Source organism: Rattus rattus, chromosome 11 (genome assembly GCF_011064425.1).
Source record: "Rattus rattus isolate New Zealand chromosome 11, Rrattus_CSIRO_v1, whole genome shotgun sequence".
NCBI classification, from domain to species: domain Eukaryota; kingdom Metazoa; phylum Chordata; class Mammalia; order Rodentia; family Muridae; genus Rattus; species Rattus rattus.
In genome coordinates, this window is record NC_046164.1 from 22,148,964 (window position 1) to 22,166,269 (window position 17,306).

Consider the following 17,306-nt stretch of genomic DNA (forward strand, 5'->3'; position numbering starts at 1 on the left):
TTTAAGTAACAGAATTTTCATGTCTTATGTAGGATGGATTTCTAAAATCTTAATTCCAGGCTAGTTCTTACCAGGGCCTTCAAGGTGTCCATGGCTACTACCATGTGATCATGGAATAAATGGTTTACATATCACTTACTTACTCACTGTAGAATTAGGTAATTTTAAGTAAATAAACTATTATTATTATTATTGTCATTATTATTACTATTGTTGGTGGTGGTTTTTTGAAACAGGGTTCCCCTGTGTAGCCCTGGCTGTCCTAGAACTCACTCTGTAAACAAGGTTGTCCTCGAACTCAGAATTTCTGCTTTGAGTGCTGAGATTAAAGGCATGTATCAACACCTGGTGGATATTTGAACTTTTAAAGTCAATTGTACACAAAATATTATTGCAATTTAAGCTCTTCAAAAGAAGAAAAATATATAGCTAAAATTCCCAGAGTGCCACTTAACTCTGAGGCACAGATCTAAGCTCTTCAATATGGTAACCTGTTTAGTTTCCACAGTGGTATTTTTAAAGACACGGTTTTTTACTTTATTTAACTTTACTTTATGTGATGAGTGTTTGCCTGCACCTATGTATATCATTCATGTTGCTGGTACCCACAAAGGCCAGAAGAGGGCACTAGAACCCCTATAACTGAATTGCTTTCAACTCTGTTTCAACTTGGGATATCCTAGACTCCTGCCTCCCCATCCATCCCCTTTCTAAAGATATTATCTTTAAAAAGTATGTTTCTTTATTTGTTACTTATCTTGCTATTAGAATAAAATTACATATTCCCTTCCCTTTTTTAAAAATTCACTTATTTCATATATGTGAGTACACTGTTGCTATCTTCAGACACACCAGAAGGGGGCATCAGATATCATTACAGATGGTTGTGAGCCACCATGTGGTTGCTGGGAATTGAACTCAGGACCTCTGGAAGAGCAGTCAGTGCTCTTAACCACTGAGCCATCTCTCCCCATCCCTCCCTTCCCTTTTCTTTGCTAACTTTCCTATATACTACTCTTTGCTCTCTCTTTCAAATTTATTATATATATATACATATATATATAGCATATTATATATTAGTATATAATATATCTTCACTCCTAAATATAACCGGTGTTGCAGACAGTTATGAGCTGCCACGTGGGTGCTGGAATCATTCCTGAGACTTCAGCAAGAACCGTAAGTGCTCCTAACTGCTGAGCTATTTCTCCTCCCCCATATTAAGATGGCAGATTGCCCTTGAACTTAACCCTCCTACCTTAGCCTACCAAATGTGGAGATTACAGGCATATGCCACTATTTTCAACGACAATCAACCCTTTAAGTTCCAGGCTTTTGAAACAGAAGAACCCAAGGATGTTACTTAACAATCACATTTTCTTTTGCTTATTTTGTGTTTGAGTCTGGACAGTGAGGTTTTAAGGTTTTAAACATGAAAACAATGACACACATGTACACACACACACACACACACACACACACACACACACACACACACTGACCCATAGCCAAATAATTTGGTCACTTAACTTTAGGAATGAGTGTGTTAATAAAATAAATCGTAGACTAAAATGATCTGTCAAGACTATCAGAAGCACAGTTGACCAGTGAACCAGTGGCCGAGGGCAGATAGGTCTCTGCCTCACAGTTCATTCAGAGGCCCATACCCTTTTGCATATCTTTCTCCACAGCGTAGAGAAATATCCCCTCTGTGTGCTCGAAACTTATTCAGCTCCCCTCTCCATTCTCATCTGAGGGAAAAACTGAAGAAAAGGCTGGATGTGAGAGAAATGTTGATGAGGAGAACTCAGCCATGTGGCTGCAGCTAGTTAGAAGAGTAATGTACTCTCTACCTGAGTGTAGCCACGTGCCCAGCTGAAAGTCGGTATTATAAAAATAAGGAACAGACTGGAGGTTATAATAAAAAGTGCAGCAAGTGAAAACTGGGGTTACGGAAGCATTCTTTAATGTGGTGCTGGAGGTCTTCATGCTTGAATGGCTAGCACTTCATTGACAGAATACTTTCCTCAGCCCCATGTTCAGTCTTTTAAGAATGAATGTAGCATGCGTTTTGCATCTAGATATATCTTTTGTCTAACACACGTTTAGATTATCACAGTATTTTCCCCTAAACAACCTTAACAAATCTTTCCTGCAGCTCGGTCTCTGTCTACACAGATAATTATTTCCTTAGTACAGAGACCTGGGGCTACCTCATGTTTTCTAGGTTCTAATTTTGTATCCTCAAAGTCATTTTATAGTGATTGTTGCTGTTTTAATTTTCCCCCAGCATCATGTGTGAGTGACCGTTGAGCTTTCCCCTTTATACTGGCTACTTAAGATTCTTAGAACCATCTTAACTCTTTGTCACAGATCTCCCTGCCATGGTTCGTTACAGGGCTGGGGGTAGGAGGGAATTCCCAAATAAAAACGTGTTTTCTCTTGAGAAGGGAAGGGACAAAGATGCTCTTCTGTTTTGAGGGGTGCTGGAGATTGAACCCAAGGCCTCGCCCTAGCTAAGCACTGAGCTGCAGTTCCAGTCCCTAAAGATAATTCTTGAGCTGTTGATATCTCTCTGTATACAACTGTCTAGTTCTTACAAGGGAGAACTTGTCTGTGGCCATACCACCCTGAATGCTCCTGACCTCAGACGCTAAGCAGGGCCAGGCCTGGTTGGCACTTGGATGGGAGGAAGGGTCCCGCCCTGCTTCCTCCTCTTCCTCACTTCCCTACAGACTTCCCTGTCAGCTGCCTTCCCAAATATCGAGTGGGTCTTTCCTCCCTCTGCATCCCAGCACTGCAGCTCTGCCCAGGGATGCATGCGATGCTCGTTTGAAGTCATGGTTTTCTATCTCCACTTCTACTTATATTTTATAGCTCTGATTTGGTCTGGTTTGCTTTGTTTTGGGTTTTTAAGGTAGGGTTTCATGTAGCCCAAGCTGGCATTGAATCCTCCTGCCTTCACCCTTTAAGTGCTGGAATTACATACATACATACAGTCCTGGCTTTTGTCTGTAGTGTATAAATTATAGTTGCATGATGCTATATGTATATCCCTTATAATTTATTAAATAAATTTAGGTCACTGTTTAAGTATGCTGAACAGTATACATAAAAAAATGAAAGACAGATAACCTATACTAATGAATTTGGATTTTATTTTATACTTGTGACTGTGAGTATTTGTGAAAGATGCTAGAAGATTAGTGGCACAGTAATTGCACCTTTGCACAGGCATAGATTCTAGATGTCACCTGTTATAATGCAGGTGCCAAGCATCAATCACTTATGCTGGGAATGAGCCAGGCAGGCTCACCACAGCAGCAGAGCAGCTCTTCACTCAAAGTCATAGGCAGTATAATTTCTATGTTACTTTTTAAAACTTTACTAAAAATAATGACTTCGTTAAAAACTTGTACTGTGCCAGATATGGTGGCACAGACTTTTAATCCTATTACTAGAGGGGCAGAGGTCGTCAATCTCCAGGTTTGAGGCCAGCCTGATCTACCACTGAGTTTCAGGCCAGCCACAGCTACATAGGGAGATTCTGTCCCAGAGTGGGGGTGTATGGTGTGGTGAGGAGGAGTGTCATGGCACATTTCGTGTGTATATACGTGTGCACATACGTGTAAAATCTGGAGAATTACACATGCTGGGCCATGTTGCCAGAGAGATGTTTTCTACCATATAAAACAAGTTCGATTTCTAGACCTTTCACTAAGGTCCTTTCCTTGCCTCCCTTCGCATCCTGACGTCACAGCTCTGCACCTTGGGAATTACTGTGTGAACAGTTGCTGATCTGAATCTCTTTGGTCCTTGGCTCGTTTTTGTGTGTTCAGCCATTTTCTGACTTAAATTCATTCCCGAGTTTAGTGACATAGACTAAAATTTTAACATTTCTATACAGCCTGGAAATGTTCCTCAATGTATAATTCATTACACTGAAGGTCTGACACAAAAGATTTTAATAACTTCTTGCTGTTCTTTGCAATGCAATTTACTGTATTAGTAATGTACTGTAGACAAAACTAAGCAGAGATGCTAGGGAAGTCCTGTTTTCATGGAAGGCCAGAGCAGAAGAGAGAGAAATATACTTTAAATGTTCCACAAAGGACCCATTCCCAGATGTTTCTGTTGTAAGTTAGGATGCCAAAGGCCATTTTAAAGAGGAAATATGAACTGAGTTATAAAAATCAGTAATAGTGGGGATTATCTTTTAACAGACAGCCAGACAGCGTTATATCAGCAAAAGGCCTTTCATTGGCCACTGCAAAACACCATCTCCCACCACTAACTTTTCCCTGACTGTGTATCTACCCTGAGTGGACTACGCATGAATCGTTTCATTTCATTATCTCCCTACAAGAAATTGTTTAAAATAAAATACTGTGCACTGCTCCTATCCTGGTGGTGAAGAAGGTAAAGCTTAAAGAAATAATAACGTGCCCAGTGACCATACAATGAGTGACTGAATTGGGCTTGAACCCAGGTGGGTAGGATTCTGGCCCAGCGCTGTGCAATCAGACTTTATGCACTGATGAGACGTTTCCCCGGGCCCCACTAGTCCCACCACTTAGGCATTTGAAGTGTGACTAGTCCTACTACTAAAGAGTTGAAATTTTTATTTTATAAAAATAAAACCATGAGTTATTTTAAATGAAAATGGCTTCAAAATGGCCAATTGTGTTGGATAAAAACTCTAGAACCTTCCTAAAATGCTCTCCATCGCCCTCCAGTGCTCTCCAACTCAGCTCTCAAAAACTACAGCACACTGGAGCACGTTCACTTGTCAGCTGTGTAAAGCTGTGGACGTGATGGAAGCCCATGGAAACCTTTCCCATACCTACCTGAAGAGCTGTCGTATAAGGGTGGACTTTGGTCTGAATTCCTTAGTTCTAATGCCTGCCCTCAGTGGACCTTTATTCTCCCGTCAAACCTTCAGTCCTTGAGCTGACTCTGTAGTCCTGGAACTTAGTGTAAAGGAGGGAAGGATTCTCAGTCTTTGGTGGACAATTTGGACGGTTTGAACACCTTCTGATCCAGTACAGTAATTGGCCACCCTGCGATTCCTTGACTGGTCATGTTAGCCATTTAGGACCTCAGATGTATTCATATGCAAGGTAGGACATTTGGATTAAATGACAGAATAGGTTTCTTTTAGTTGTAAAGTCCTTATATAGAGTTGGGATGCGCATAGTTTAATTCCTTATAGTTGAATGGATATACAGTAAACTGTTTTTTAAGAAGTACTTATTGGGATTGTATTATCCGAACTTCCTTTACAAAATAAAAGCAGGACCTGCTGGGGGTCGTGCAGTCACTGACGTCTGTTGAGCAGCTCTGGTTCTTTCTGTTCATGCGCACTGCATGAACATAGCTGGACTCTTCCATAGACTACAAGCCAGAAGCCTGCCTTTCTTCTGTTCCTTCATTTGAAGTAGGAATGTGATTCCTATCTCTGGAAACCTGTAATTAATTGTTCCCTTAAGGTGACAACAGCTGACAGCTTGCGTTAGTCTGGAAAGATAAGAGGGTTTTGTTAATGTTTGGGTGTACCGTGTTAGGGCGACTTGGCAGTTAAGAGCACTTGGTTTTGCTTCCAGAGAACTTGAGTTTCGTTCACAACACAGACACACACACACACACACACACACACACACACACACACACACATGAGAGAGGGAGAGAGAGACTAAAAATGTAAAATGTAAAAGTGGCTACACTATTTCACCTGTAATGCATTTTTAAGATGGCAAATCTTCCATTAAGTTCTACTAGTTCATTTAAACATTTTATTCTAGGAAATCCAGTTTACATCTATTGGAAGTGAAGATTCCGTCTTTCAGATCAGCGTTTTGAACTGCAGGTTCATTGTACACTCAGCTTTCTACCTCCCAACCAAAGTGTACACCAGTGGTCCTCAGCCCGTGGAGATAGTAGGAGCACCTCATGGCTTTTGAAAAATATAGTTTATGCCTTTGACCTCAGACCAAGTGAGATGCCCCAAGTGTGAGTGATCCCCATGATATCCAGATTTATCTGGGGTTCTAACTCAAAATTCCCGAAAGTTCCTGATGAGAAATAAAATGGTCTACTGATGAACGGGGCTTCTCTCGATATCAAAGTAAGACTGTAATAGCTTAGTGACAACCTATTAAATAATGATGGTTCTTTCCAAATTGAGTATCAATTAGAGTTTACGATCGGATGATGGCTTAAATCTTTCGGCCTACTCCCTGGCCAGCCATTCCTGTTCATTCGGGTGACCCATGGGGAGTGGGACACACTCATCAAAGCCCCAAGAAGGAAGTACTTCACTTACTCTGTTTTAGAGAGAACCGTGGCTTCAAAACTTAGAGGCTGTGACTTTCCTCCTACTCTTAAGATAATACTGTGTGCATGTCCCTCCCTCATGCACACCTATGTGTAAGAGAGGCTGGGAAATGCGGTCTAGATTTCCCAGGAGGAAAAGGCATTCACGGAGCAGTAGTCTCCACAACCATGACCAAACTCCGTACCTCTGGGCAAGGAACCTACTAACTTCAGATCCTTGAGATCTTACTTTATCCTTTTTTGATAATGTTATTAGTTCTATTAAGATAGTTCTCTTACAATAGCTTCAGATTTCAATACAGCATTCTACAGAGCTGCTGAGAAATAACCAAGTTAAACCATGCTGGGTATTAACTGACCCAAATGTAGGCAGGTACGGTGGTCCACCGCAGCACACGCACCTTGGACTCCAGCCTCCAGTTACTTTAAACTAACTTAACTTTTAAAGTGTATATTATTGCTTGTCTGTGTTTTTGAGAGGATCGTTTACAGTGCTGTTTTCGTGGCAGTGTGTCTTTATAGATAACTTCTATGAAAAATAACCCATGTTTAAGCAAAAGATACCTTCTATCTCAAAACACAATGATGATGACACCATTAAATATATTAAGAGATAGATCCGTCAGTATGAATATAGCGTGACTTTTTCAAGCAGAGTAACAGAGTTTACTAAAGATAAAAAAAAATGACAATCAAAGAATGTACATTGCTCTAGCTGTTGGTGCTACCTTCATTCATGTATTTACAAGACACACATACCCAGAGCATCACTGATACACAAAAATCGTAAGGGTGCATCCCTGTAATCCCAGGCTTGGTACCCTGAGGCCAAGATGGAGAGTTTGAGGTGAGCCTGTGCTGTGAGACCCGGCCCAGGAAAGGGAATAAAAGACAATGAGTGGTTATCCACTAATGTTGATTGATGGCTCTGCTTGTGCACATGAAGGGTTTAAAGGGACTTAGTGGAGAAAGGCTTTAATTGCATGGCAATTATTTTTAAATGTGTGTTTTCTCTCTTCAGGACTTCCAATAGTAGTCAGACATTGTCATCCTGCCAGACTATGGAGCCATGTTCATCGGATGAATTCTTTCAAGCCCTTAACCATGCGGAGCAAACATTTAAAAAAATGGAAAACTACTTGAGGCACAAACAACTGTGCGATGTCATTTTAGTCGCTGGCGATCGCAGGATTCCAGCTCACAGGTAACTGTCCTCTACATCTCTGAATGTGTGAAGCGTTCACTAGGTGACACTACATGTGGTGAGGTGAGGTACACGGTTACCCTTAGGCCTCAGGGTGGTGATCTGTCTCACAGAATGTCTCTGTAGAAAACCGCAGGTGAGATTTCAAAATACCAATGTCTGTGTTCTCTGTTGTGGAAACACAGGCATTAGGCTCAGATCAGTCAGTCAGTACTGTTTGCTGTAGATGACGTTCACAGTAGTTTTTGTGCATGTTAAATACACATCAGATGCTTTAAATAAGCTTGATGGGAATTAGAGTTAGTGGACAGCCAGAAGAGGAAACAAAAAAAAAAAATAAGATAAAATAAAAAAAATAAAGTCCAAGAACCTCACATAATAGAGTTCGTAAAATCCTAACCGCTTCTTTTCTCTTTTATGCTGTGGTTGAACCATGCCTGCATGCCAGCCATGCTCTCCTACCACTTAGGCACTAGACCCCTTAGCAAGATGTAAGCTTCCCATGTAGTCCCTGATTTGGTTTCTGATCCCCACTGATTCTTTAACACAAACGACATATTTCTTAAGGTAAAAAGAAATGTTTAGAAAAGAATTGTTCATTTCTTCTGACCAGTTGGTGTGTTCAGTTATTCATTGCTAATCACCACATTGATCACAAAGATTTTTTTTTTTTTTGCCTTTCAACATTAACGTTGTCCAGAATTTTTCGTAAAACCCTTCAAAGTGGAGATAAACCCACTAGAAGGCAGGAACTTGGGTTTATAGCTGTGAGTTAGCACACATTTACTGACAAACTCCTGTCGTAAAAAGTCTGTGCTGCAAACACAGTTTCTTGGAGGATTTCAACGTTAATTTCCCAGAGGCATCTCATAGTGGCTCTGAAACAGAGCTCATCACCTCAACCACCAGGGTGTGCTGACACCAGCGCCTGACACCAGCGCCCCGTCGGGCTCTCTGCTCCTTGCTGACCTACACTGTAGCAAAGAGGCAGTAGCTCTGAAGAGCTTTCAGTGACTGCCACGTCGCTGAGCTGGAAGCTGAAGTACATTTGGTGGCCGGTGCTACCTGGCTTGCCATCGCATCTCTGGGACTCTGTGTCGGAACCTCACTCTCCTTGCTCACTCTGCAGGAGCCCCACAGAGTCCTCATGGGTTCCCTGTGTGGTGAGTGTGCTCCTCTGCCCTTGGACTGAGCCACTGTCCCTTCCAAGGCACCCCCAAGGCTAAAGTCTTCACCTCCCTCAGTAATAACAATTTTACACAACACATCTTTGCCTGAGGGACACCATTTATCTGTGGCCTACTTTGCCCTATAGAACTTTTTTTTTTTTTTTTTTTTTTTGGTTCTTTTTTTTTGAGACTGGGGACCGAACCAGGGCCTTGCGCTTCCTAGGTGGCGCTCTCTACCACTGAGCTAAATCCCCAGCCCCAGAACTTATCTTTTTATTAATTACACCAGGCTGTAACAAAAAATACAGACATATTAATAGTTTTAAATATTATAAAAGTTGCTAACACCGTTTTCAACTATGTCCTGCATATTCACTTCTGTCCCAGATAATTCAGGTTATTTTAAAAACTAACAAAGAAAAAAAATAACCTTTACATTTTTCTATCTTTCTTTTTTTTACATATTTCTTTTCATATATAGTCAACTTAATAGCAAGTGCTTACAGCTTTTTTTTAAAAGGATATCATAAAATGGTGTTTGCACAGTAAAATCATTTACCTCAGCAGAACATTTCCAGGAATGGTAATTTATTATGCAAAGGCAGGAAGGAGAGCATGAAAGGATTTGTCAAATGCAGGGTGCATTTCCCAGGGCCGTGTACTCCTGTGCGCACCAAATAAAAACAGAAGAGAATGCATTTATTAATGAACACCCAGCCTTAATGTGCTCATTGATTGCTTTGCTAATGTCTCCTCAGACTGGTGCTGTCTTCCGTCTCAGATTATTTCGCTGCTATGTTTACTAACGATGTCAGGGAGGCGAGGCAAGAAGAAATAAAAATGGAAGGCGTAGAACCGAACTCCTTGTGGTCCTTAATTCAGTACGCATACACAGGTAACAGGTCGGAAGTGCAAACTGGCATCCTCTGGGTTTGTGTCGTGCAGTTTGGCTGCAGATTTGATTTATTTCCCTTTCTCTTCTGTTTATGTTTTCTAAACAGGGTCTCGTATATTCAAACTGACAGTGAACTCACTATGTAGCCAAGCATGGCCTTGAACTGCTCCTGGCACCACTACTTCTAGATTTCAGATTTCTGCTTTGAATAACAAAGTTCAGTTAATTCTGCAGTGCTCACTGCTACCTCTGAATAAAGAATTCTTTATTAGTTAAAATCTCTGTTAAACCTTTAAAATCATTATCACAATGAAGCTTTTGCATAATGCATTTTAAAGATTTTTATAATTGTGTGTTTTGCTGTGGCCTACTTTTGCCCTATAGAAATTATTACACACACACACACACACACACACACGAGAGTAGCAGGTGGCTGTGGAGACCAGAGACATTGGCTCCCCTGGAGCTGGAGTTACAGGCAGTTGTGAGCCACGTGACAGGTGCTGAGAAGGGCAGCATACAAGTCCTAACCACTGAGCCATCTCTCCTTTAATAGTAATCTTAAAATATTTATATAAAACCAGCATGAGATGGGTTTGGGGAAATGGCTTGTTGGATGGATAAGATTAGATGCTCTGCAAACAGGACCTGAGTTTAGCTCCCTGGCACCCACTTTAGTACTGGGTGTGGTGTATGTACTGTAACCCTGGCACTGGAAGGTTGAGTCAGGATGCTGCTGGCTGGGCAGCCACAGTAAAAGAGCGTGGGTGCCAGTTTCAGCAACAGGCCCTGTTTTAGAAATCAAGCAAAGGAGTGGTGGAACAAGACAGTTTCCTCTGGCCTCCATGTGCACACATGTGCACCTGTGTGTACAGAGACATACACGTACTCACACACATGTAATGTAGCCAGATTTTAAATTTAAAATTTAAGAATTATACATCATAGATATTAGTTACTAATTAATGCAACATTTAAAAATTCTGAAAACAGACCATTCTTGTTTTTAAGCAGAGGTCAGGAAGGGATACAATTATTCACATTTAATACTTTCTGGAATCTTAAGCCTTCTAGATCTGTAATTGTGTAATGAGCTCTTATTTAGAAATCGTGTCAGCATCCGTTATTGTTTAAAAACAACAGGATTTATGACACTCCCTCATTAATGAATCTCCTTCTATTCAGGCCGACTTGAGCTGAAGGAAGAGAACATCGAGTGTCTGCTGTCCACGGCATGCCTTCTCCAGCTCTCCCAGGTGGTGGAAGCCTGCTGCAAGTTTCTGATGAAACAGCTCCACCCGTCCAATTGCCTTGGGATTCGGTCTTTTGCCGACGCCCAAGGCTGCACAGATTTGCATAAAGTGGCTCACAATTACACTATGGTATGTATTCTCTTGAGAATCTGAAAGTCCTCTCGTCCCTGGCCCACGTCTTGCCTCTGAAAACTTAGCTATGTGTTGCTCCTTTCATGCGACTTTGCCACGAGTTTTGAGGTTCAAGTTTATGACACAGCACCAAGTTGGGAAGGAAAACAAGCAAGGTGGCTCCCGATGGAGAACCCTGGTGGCAGGTGCGCTGCTTTTAAAAGCAGGGTTTCCTAAACATTCTGCTGCAGCACAAGGATGAATTTCAGATCTGTCTCACGGTCACTGGGGAAACTGGTGACGGTGGCCATAGTGGAAGCAGGAGAATGAAGGGTAAAAGGGTGGATGGGAAACCTTCTACTTTAGACGCCTCTGATTACACACAAGTGCTTGTCACCGTGCGAAAACAATGCTCCTACTAACTGCGATGAATTGTGTGTTCAAAGTAAACCAGAGGAAGTTCCAATTCAGCAACCTAAGAGGTAGTGGAACGTGGATTGATCTAGGATAGCAAGGGAATAGGGCGTATTGATGGAGTCTCTTAGGACCGCCTTCAGTCTCAGCAACAGAGGGGGACGGCAGTGGAGGATGGTTTTCTTAGGAATGGACGGCCTGGCAGCGCAGTGACTACAGAGTGTTGGCTTAACCACTTCCCTAGAGCAGTGCAGCTGCTGAGAGAAGAAAGACGATGAGCACTGGCAGACATGTGTTTAGCTATTCAGATGTGTAACTTTGAACATTCAAGGCTGAGGAATTGTTACTTAGTCCCTCCTCATCTTCCATCTTCCAGCCTTTCGGTTGGTTTGTCTAGGAAGAGACTCACAGTGGTTTTCAGGGTCCTGGAAGACTTCATAGACCAGGCTGACCTGGAACTCACAGAGCTCCACCTGCCTCTGCCTCCCTAGTGCCTGGCTGTTCATATTCTATTTTTACTACATATGTGTTTGAGCAAGTGCACACATGAAGGTCAGAGGACACCTTGCAGGAGTCAGTTCTCTTCTTCTACCACATGAGTCGGAGGAGTCGAGCTCAGGCCTCTGGCTTGGCGGCAAGTGCCTTTATCCCTTTTCTCGGGCCCAACATCTCTCTCATACATTTTGTACATGTGAAAACATCTGCATGCATTTAGGTCACTCCTGCTGTTTACAGTATAGGCATGATTGCTGCTTTAACACTCAGATGCAAATCCAATTGAAATGAGCTGAATGTTTTTAGAGCTATTTTCATAGCCAATTAGTTGCAGCAGATTTTTTTTTATGTCAAGGTCATTACTTGACATTACTTAGCTTCAATAGAGATATGCGATGGAACTCTAATAACAATGAGTAATTTAGAGGCAGGTCGTCTGATTTGAATGTTGCTATGGGAACTGAATAAGAATGTAAAGCAAAATTCAATCTTCAGTTTAAATAAATCCTTCAGTAATTTCATTTGCTTAAAAGCAATTCTGAAGGGGGAAAGGGTAAGTCTAGCAAGTGTCTGATACGTTGAAGCCTGCTTGTTTCCTAGATTGAAAATATGAGACGGATGAAGGTAGTGCTGGGCTGCTGGGCTCAGTTAGTGTGTGACAGTAGGGCATGCTCAGACGTCCTGCACACTCTTGGGCAGGAACAGGTAACAGCTCCTCGGGACGCTGGAGACTGGAAGCTTCTGTTCCAGTTCTCACTGTCACTGAACATGACCTGGAACATGTCATTTCACCTGAGGAAAGAACATTCTAGATTCTTTTTTTTTTTTTCCTTTTCTTTTTTTCGGAGCTGGGGGCCGAACCCAGGGCCTTGCGCTTGCTAGGCAAGTGCTCTACCACTGAGCTAAATCCCCAACCCCAACATTCTATCGTTCTTTTATCGTTCTAACTACGTCATGTCAGTCTTAGGGAGTAAATGTGAATGTTTCATCTTTTAAAAATTCTAAATTTTATTGCTAAGCCTAGAAAACTCACAAAATCATCAAATTTTTCTCCTTTAGAGCAAAACCGTGTTTCTGAGAAGAACTCTGTGTTTAAACTTGCTCTAATAGTGTTGTATAATCTATTTTTTAAAAAAAACTCGGTTTTTCTGTGATATAAACGACACGAGAGTGAAAGGGCATTTCTCTGAAGTGGATAACACCAACAGTTCGCCAAGTGGCCTCCTCTTGCTGAGGGAATGCAGTTACTACCGTTAGAAAGTGGAGCAAAGTCACACTAGTACTGTACAGAGGTGTGGCCTATCCAGTGTGCCATACTTGGACCCTCAAACCACAGCCCTGTGCACCTTAGAGCTGAGATCTCAGGTGTGTGCCATCATGGCTGGCCATACCACAGTGTTAAATGGCCGGAAATGCATCTTCTTACTTCCCACCTAACAGTATGTATTAAATACCTTTGCATACAACTATATGGTCTTCTCCCACATTCATGTTGCCTACCTAATAGTCACTGAGTTACAACTTCCCATACCAGACTTTGGGCCACTTCACCATAGAAAGGATGAGGGAATCAGTATCAGCAGGCATTTGGCTTTGTCCCCATTGTGCAAAGTGTTCATTAAGAGTGAACATGACGAGTGCCCAAAATGGCTGAGAGGTTTGCAGGGCGGGTGTCGAATGCCGGCCTCACTCACACCAGGCAAACACTTCACTACTGAGCTACAGCCTCCGCCCAGTCTTGATCATTTTTGGCTCTTGCTGTGTGTTCCCGAATCATCTGATAATGTCAGTCTGCAATTGAGTAGAGCAGTTTGCTTGAAGCCATTCCAGCACTGAGCTCTTATTAAAATATGTTCCTGAAAATGATAATCAATCACCCAAAGTAGATGCGTTTTGGTATCTTTTAACAAATCATGATGAATTGGAGCAATTGAATTTAGTTAATTATTCATGAATGGCTTTCCTCCTAAGACTCTGTGGAAAGGAATGTCAGCCCAAGATAGATCTCAGATCAGTCTCCTGCTTGGGTTACCACAGGCTAAATGGAAAATATGATTCTCATTTCAATATGGAAGATAGTTATTCATATGCCTTATCTCTAGCTCTGATTTAGATAGCTTTCCTTATTTTACTGGAACCTTGTATGCTGATAATGTGCAGTTAGTTAGGAAGTAGAAGGGAAACCTAACGAGATTGCTTGTACAGACTTGTCCTTTTTATCCACCATGTCAGCTCTTCATGCACAAGACTTGCGGAGTTCAAAACAGAGAAAGCTTTCTTTCTTTCAGGATGGAGAGAGTTCAGCAGTTGTGCCCTGTTCTTGCAGAAGACCCATGTTTATTTCCCAGCGCCATGTTGATGGCTCATAACTATCCGTAACTCTACTCTCTGACCTCTGCAGGCCCCTGCACCCACACACAGACACGTGTGCATGCACATACTTTAAAATAAAAATAAAGAATCTTAAGAAGAGATTTCTTTCTCTCCAGATTAGTTAACATAATAGTGATAAACAAGTTATTTCACACCTGGGACATTTCTAGTGTCCGTTCAAATCACAGTCGGGACTCAGCCACAGGCAGTCTAAGGTGCCCCTCCTAATATGTGCTAGGTTAACAGTTTTGCTTTGGCTCTTTTTGCTAAAAGCAAACTAACTTGGCATAAATCAGATTAGAAGGATTCAAGTTTTCCTCATAGATCTGAAATCCTGGGTGGCCGTCTAAACAGCATAGGAGTGTTTGTGAGCTATCTGTAGTGACACACACGTACGATCCCAGGAGTGAAGAACCTCAAGTTCAAGGCCAGCCTGTGCTACATAGATAGACCCTGTCTTTAAAATAAAACAAACCAGAACAAAACGTTAATAGCCACTTTGGTTATAAAAAAGTAACATTAAGGACTCACACTTTGCCATGGCGGGCTGTAGGACTTCGGTCCAGTGTTGTCTTAGTTGGCCAGCCTGGAGTCAATTCCTGGGTCAGAGGCACCTTCACTGTCGCCTAAACTCCCTAACGTGCATAAGCCTCGTATTAGTTCTCATCCTTGCTGTTTACTTCACCTTTTTCAATCTTCCTTCAGAAGCCTTGTCAAAACTACTCCCGAACTTGAAGAAAGCACTAAATAAATGTCATAGGTCCACTTCGTGGTGTCTTCATCTGACTGTTCCCACTTCACAATGTCATCATCTGACACTGTTCCCACCTCACAATGTCTTCCTCTGATACTGTGTCCACTCACAGTGTCATCATCTGATGCTGTTTCCACTCCACAGTGTCACCATCTGACAGTGTTTCCACTCCACAGTGTCACCATCTGACACTGTTTCACTTCACAGTGTCACCATCTGACAGTGTTTCCACTTCACAGTGTCACCATCTGACACTGTTTCCACTTCACAGTGTTGTAGTCTGACATTGTTCCCACCTCACAATGTCTCATCTGACACTGTTTCCACTTCATAGTGTTGTTGCCTGTGTCATTGCCTGTCAAGGTTTCCACTCACACATGTTTAAAAAGGGATACAGGTTAGGGTTTTTCTGGGCTTTCTTTCCTAACAAGTCTAAAGTATAAAATTGTGTCTAAAGTACAAATTATTCTATTCCTGATATAAGAAATTGAGCTTTTTTCTTAAAAGAGTGGTGATTCAAAGGAACAATATCATTTACTTGCCATTTTTCTCCCTCTAGGAACATTTCATGGAAGTGATCAGAAACCAGGAATTTGTATTACTCCCAGCCAATGAAATTGCCAAGCTCTTGGCCAGTGACGACATGAACATTCCCAATGAGGAGACCATACTGAATGCACTTCTCACCTGGGTCCGGCACGATTTGGAGCAGAGACGGAAAGATCTCAGCAAGCTTTTGGCTTACATTAGGCTACCTCTCCTTGCACCACAGGTAATGAATAGGCACTCGTCCATGGGTACGTGTCCTTGGCTAGTCGGTCAAAGTAATTTATACATGCATTCGTGTGGATTGTATAGCTCAGAAGATATTAAACTAATAAATGCTATCTTTGTAGTTCAGAGGGTTGAGCTATCTAAATTGCATTGATTAAGTAACACTTTTGGTTTCTGAGTTAGAAATTACCTTGAACTCTACTATATATCTACTCTTCTAACTAGAGGAAACTTAGTACTAAAAGCCAGAAAGTTTAGATCAACTCATTGTCACATGAATGTAAGGTGCCACTAGCTACTAGGTTCTATGATCAAAGCTCTTGAAGTTCTAATACTTGAGCCCCTCGGTCTCCCTATCCATGAAGCAGAGATGACATTGATTCTGACCAAGTAGAGATACTGCTTTTCTGACTGTCATGGTTACGGTGAGAGAAATGCATCCTGTGAAACAAAATGTGCCATAAATATAAGGCCACCGTTCCAGAGTGAAGAGGCCCCTCACAGTGCATCCAGAGTTGTCAGTCGTCACATACTGGCACAGTTTCTCCCTTGTACATTTTTCACTGGAATATAGAGAGACTTTCCCAGCATTCTTTCTTCTGTCCGTCTCGGGCATTGAATAGAGAAAAAGACCTTGGAAGCAGAGAAGATGAAAACGCTCGCTGATTCAGGCCTGACCTACCTCCCCCCCCCCTCCTCTCTCTCTTTCTCTCTCTCTCTCTTCCCCTCCCTCTCTCTCCCTCTCCCTCTCCCTCTCTCTCTTTCTCTCTCTTGTATTATTTAAAGTGCCTCAAATGTTGCCCTGTTGTATTCACTTTGCAGATAATGCATCATTTCTGGCTACTGTGAGTGGAAGTTGCTGTTCGCACTCTATCTAGCAAAAACAAAAGTCAGTGCCCAGGCCTCACGATAAGCCCTCCCTATTTACAGTGGAACTGCATGAATGAATGGAGAAATAACACAGTAAAATAATTCTCTTGAAATCAGATTTAAAGAGAGCACTTAAATTTCCTTGCTTCCTAGCAGATATTCTTTCCTATTCTTTCCTAAATGAAGGAAAATAAAATGTGAAAACTCTTATTCGATGTTGGAAAGATCCTGTGTAACCACACAGCATGGAAACTGTTCAGTTCTGCAATTTGAAGGGTGCTTGTGATAAGGCATGCTTCCCTCCAGCATTTAAAATCCCTGTCCCTGTGAACTTAGGGATAGAACATCTCCCTGAGTCCTTAAACTTGAAAAGCAGGAGATCGTCTAGTCCAACACGTGGGGTACAAGCGAAGGATCAGGCCACCACAGTAAAAGCAAATGCTCAGAACCACAGAGCAGCTGCTTCCTGATCCTTCTCAATGTGGCTCTGCTTGCTCGACTTAACGTGGAGCTCCTGAGGGCCAGAGCTAGGGTTTGATCCCAAGTACAGTTCTGTGCCCTTTCCATAGACCACAGTGTGTCTGTTAAACACACCATGTATATAATTGCAGGGTATAGTTAGGGGGAAGCAGAATACAAGCGAGGTGTGGTTATAATGTAC

The 17,306-nt window shown here is 42.0% G+C and overlaps 1 protein-coding gene across 3 annotated transcripts in view; it reads left to right on the forward strand.

Annotated features, from left to right (window-relative positions):
- Klhl5 (kelch like family member 5) overlaps positions 1-17,306 on the forward strand; it is a 67,800-nt gene that overhangs the window by 31,405 nt on the left and 19,089 nt on the right. For all 3 annotated transcript variants that reach the window (XM_032916015.1, XM_032916016.1, XM_032916014.1), the window contains exons 2-5: positions 7,355-7,537; positions 9,465-9,601; positions 10,787-10,983; positions 15,561-15,773. In XM_032916015.1, coding sequence (XP_032771906.1) covers positions 7,395-7,537; positions 9,465-9,601; positions 10,787-10,983; positions 15,561-15,773 — 690 coding nt within the window. In that variant the 5' untranslated portion in view covers positions 7,355-7,394. The remainder of the gene's footprint in view (positions 1-7,354; positions 7,538-9,464; positions 9,602-10,786; positions 10,984-15,560; positions 15,774-17,306) is intronic.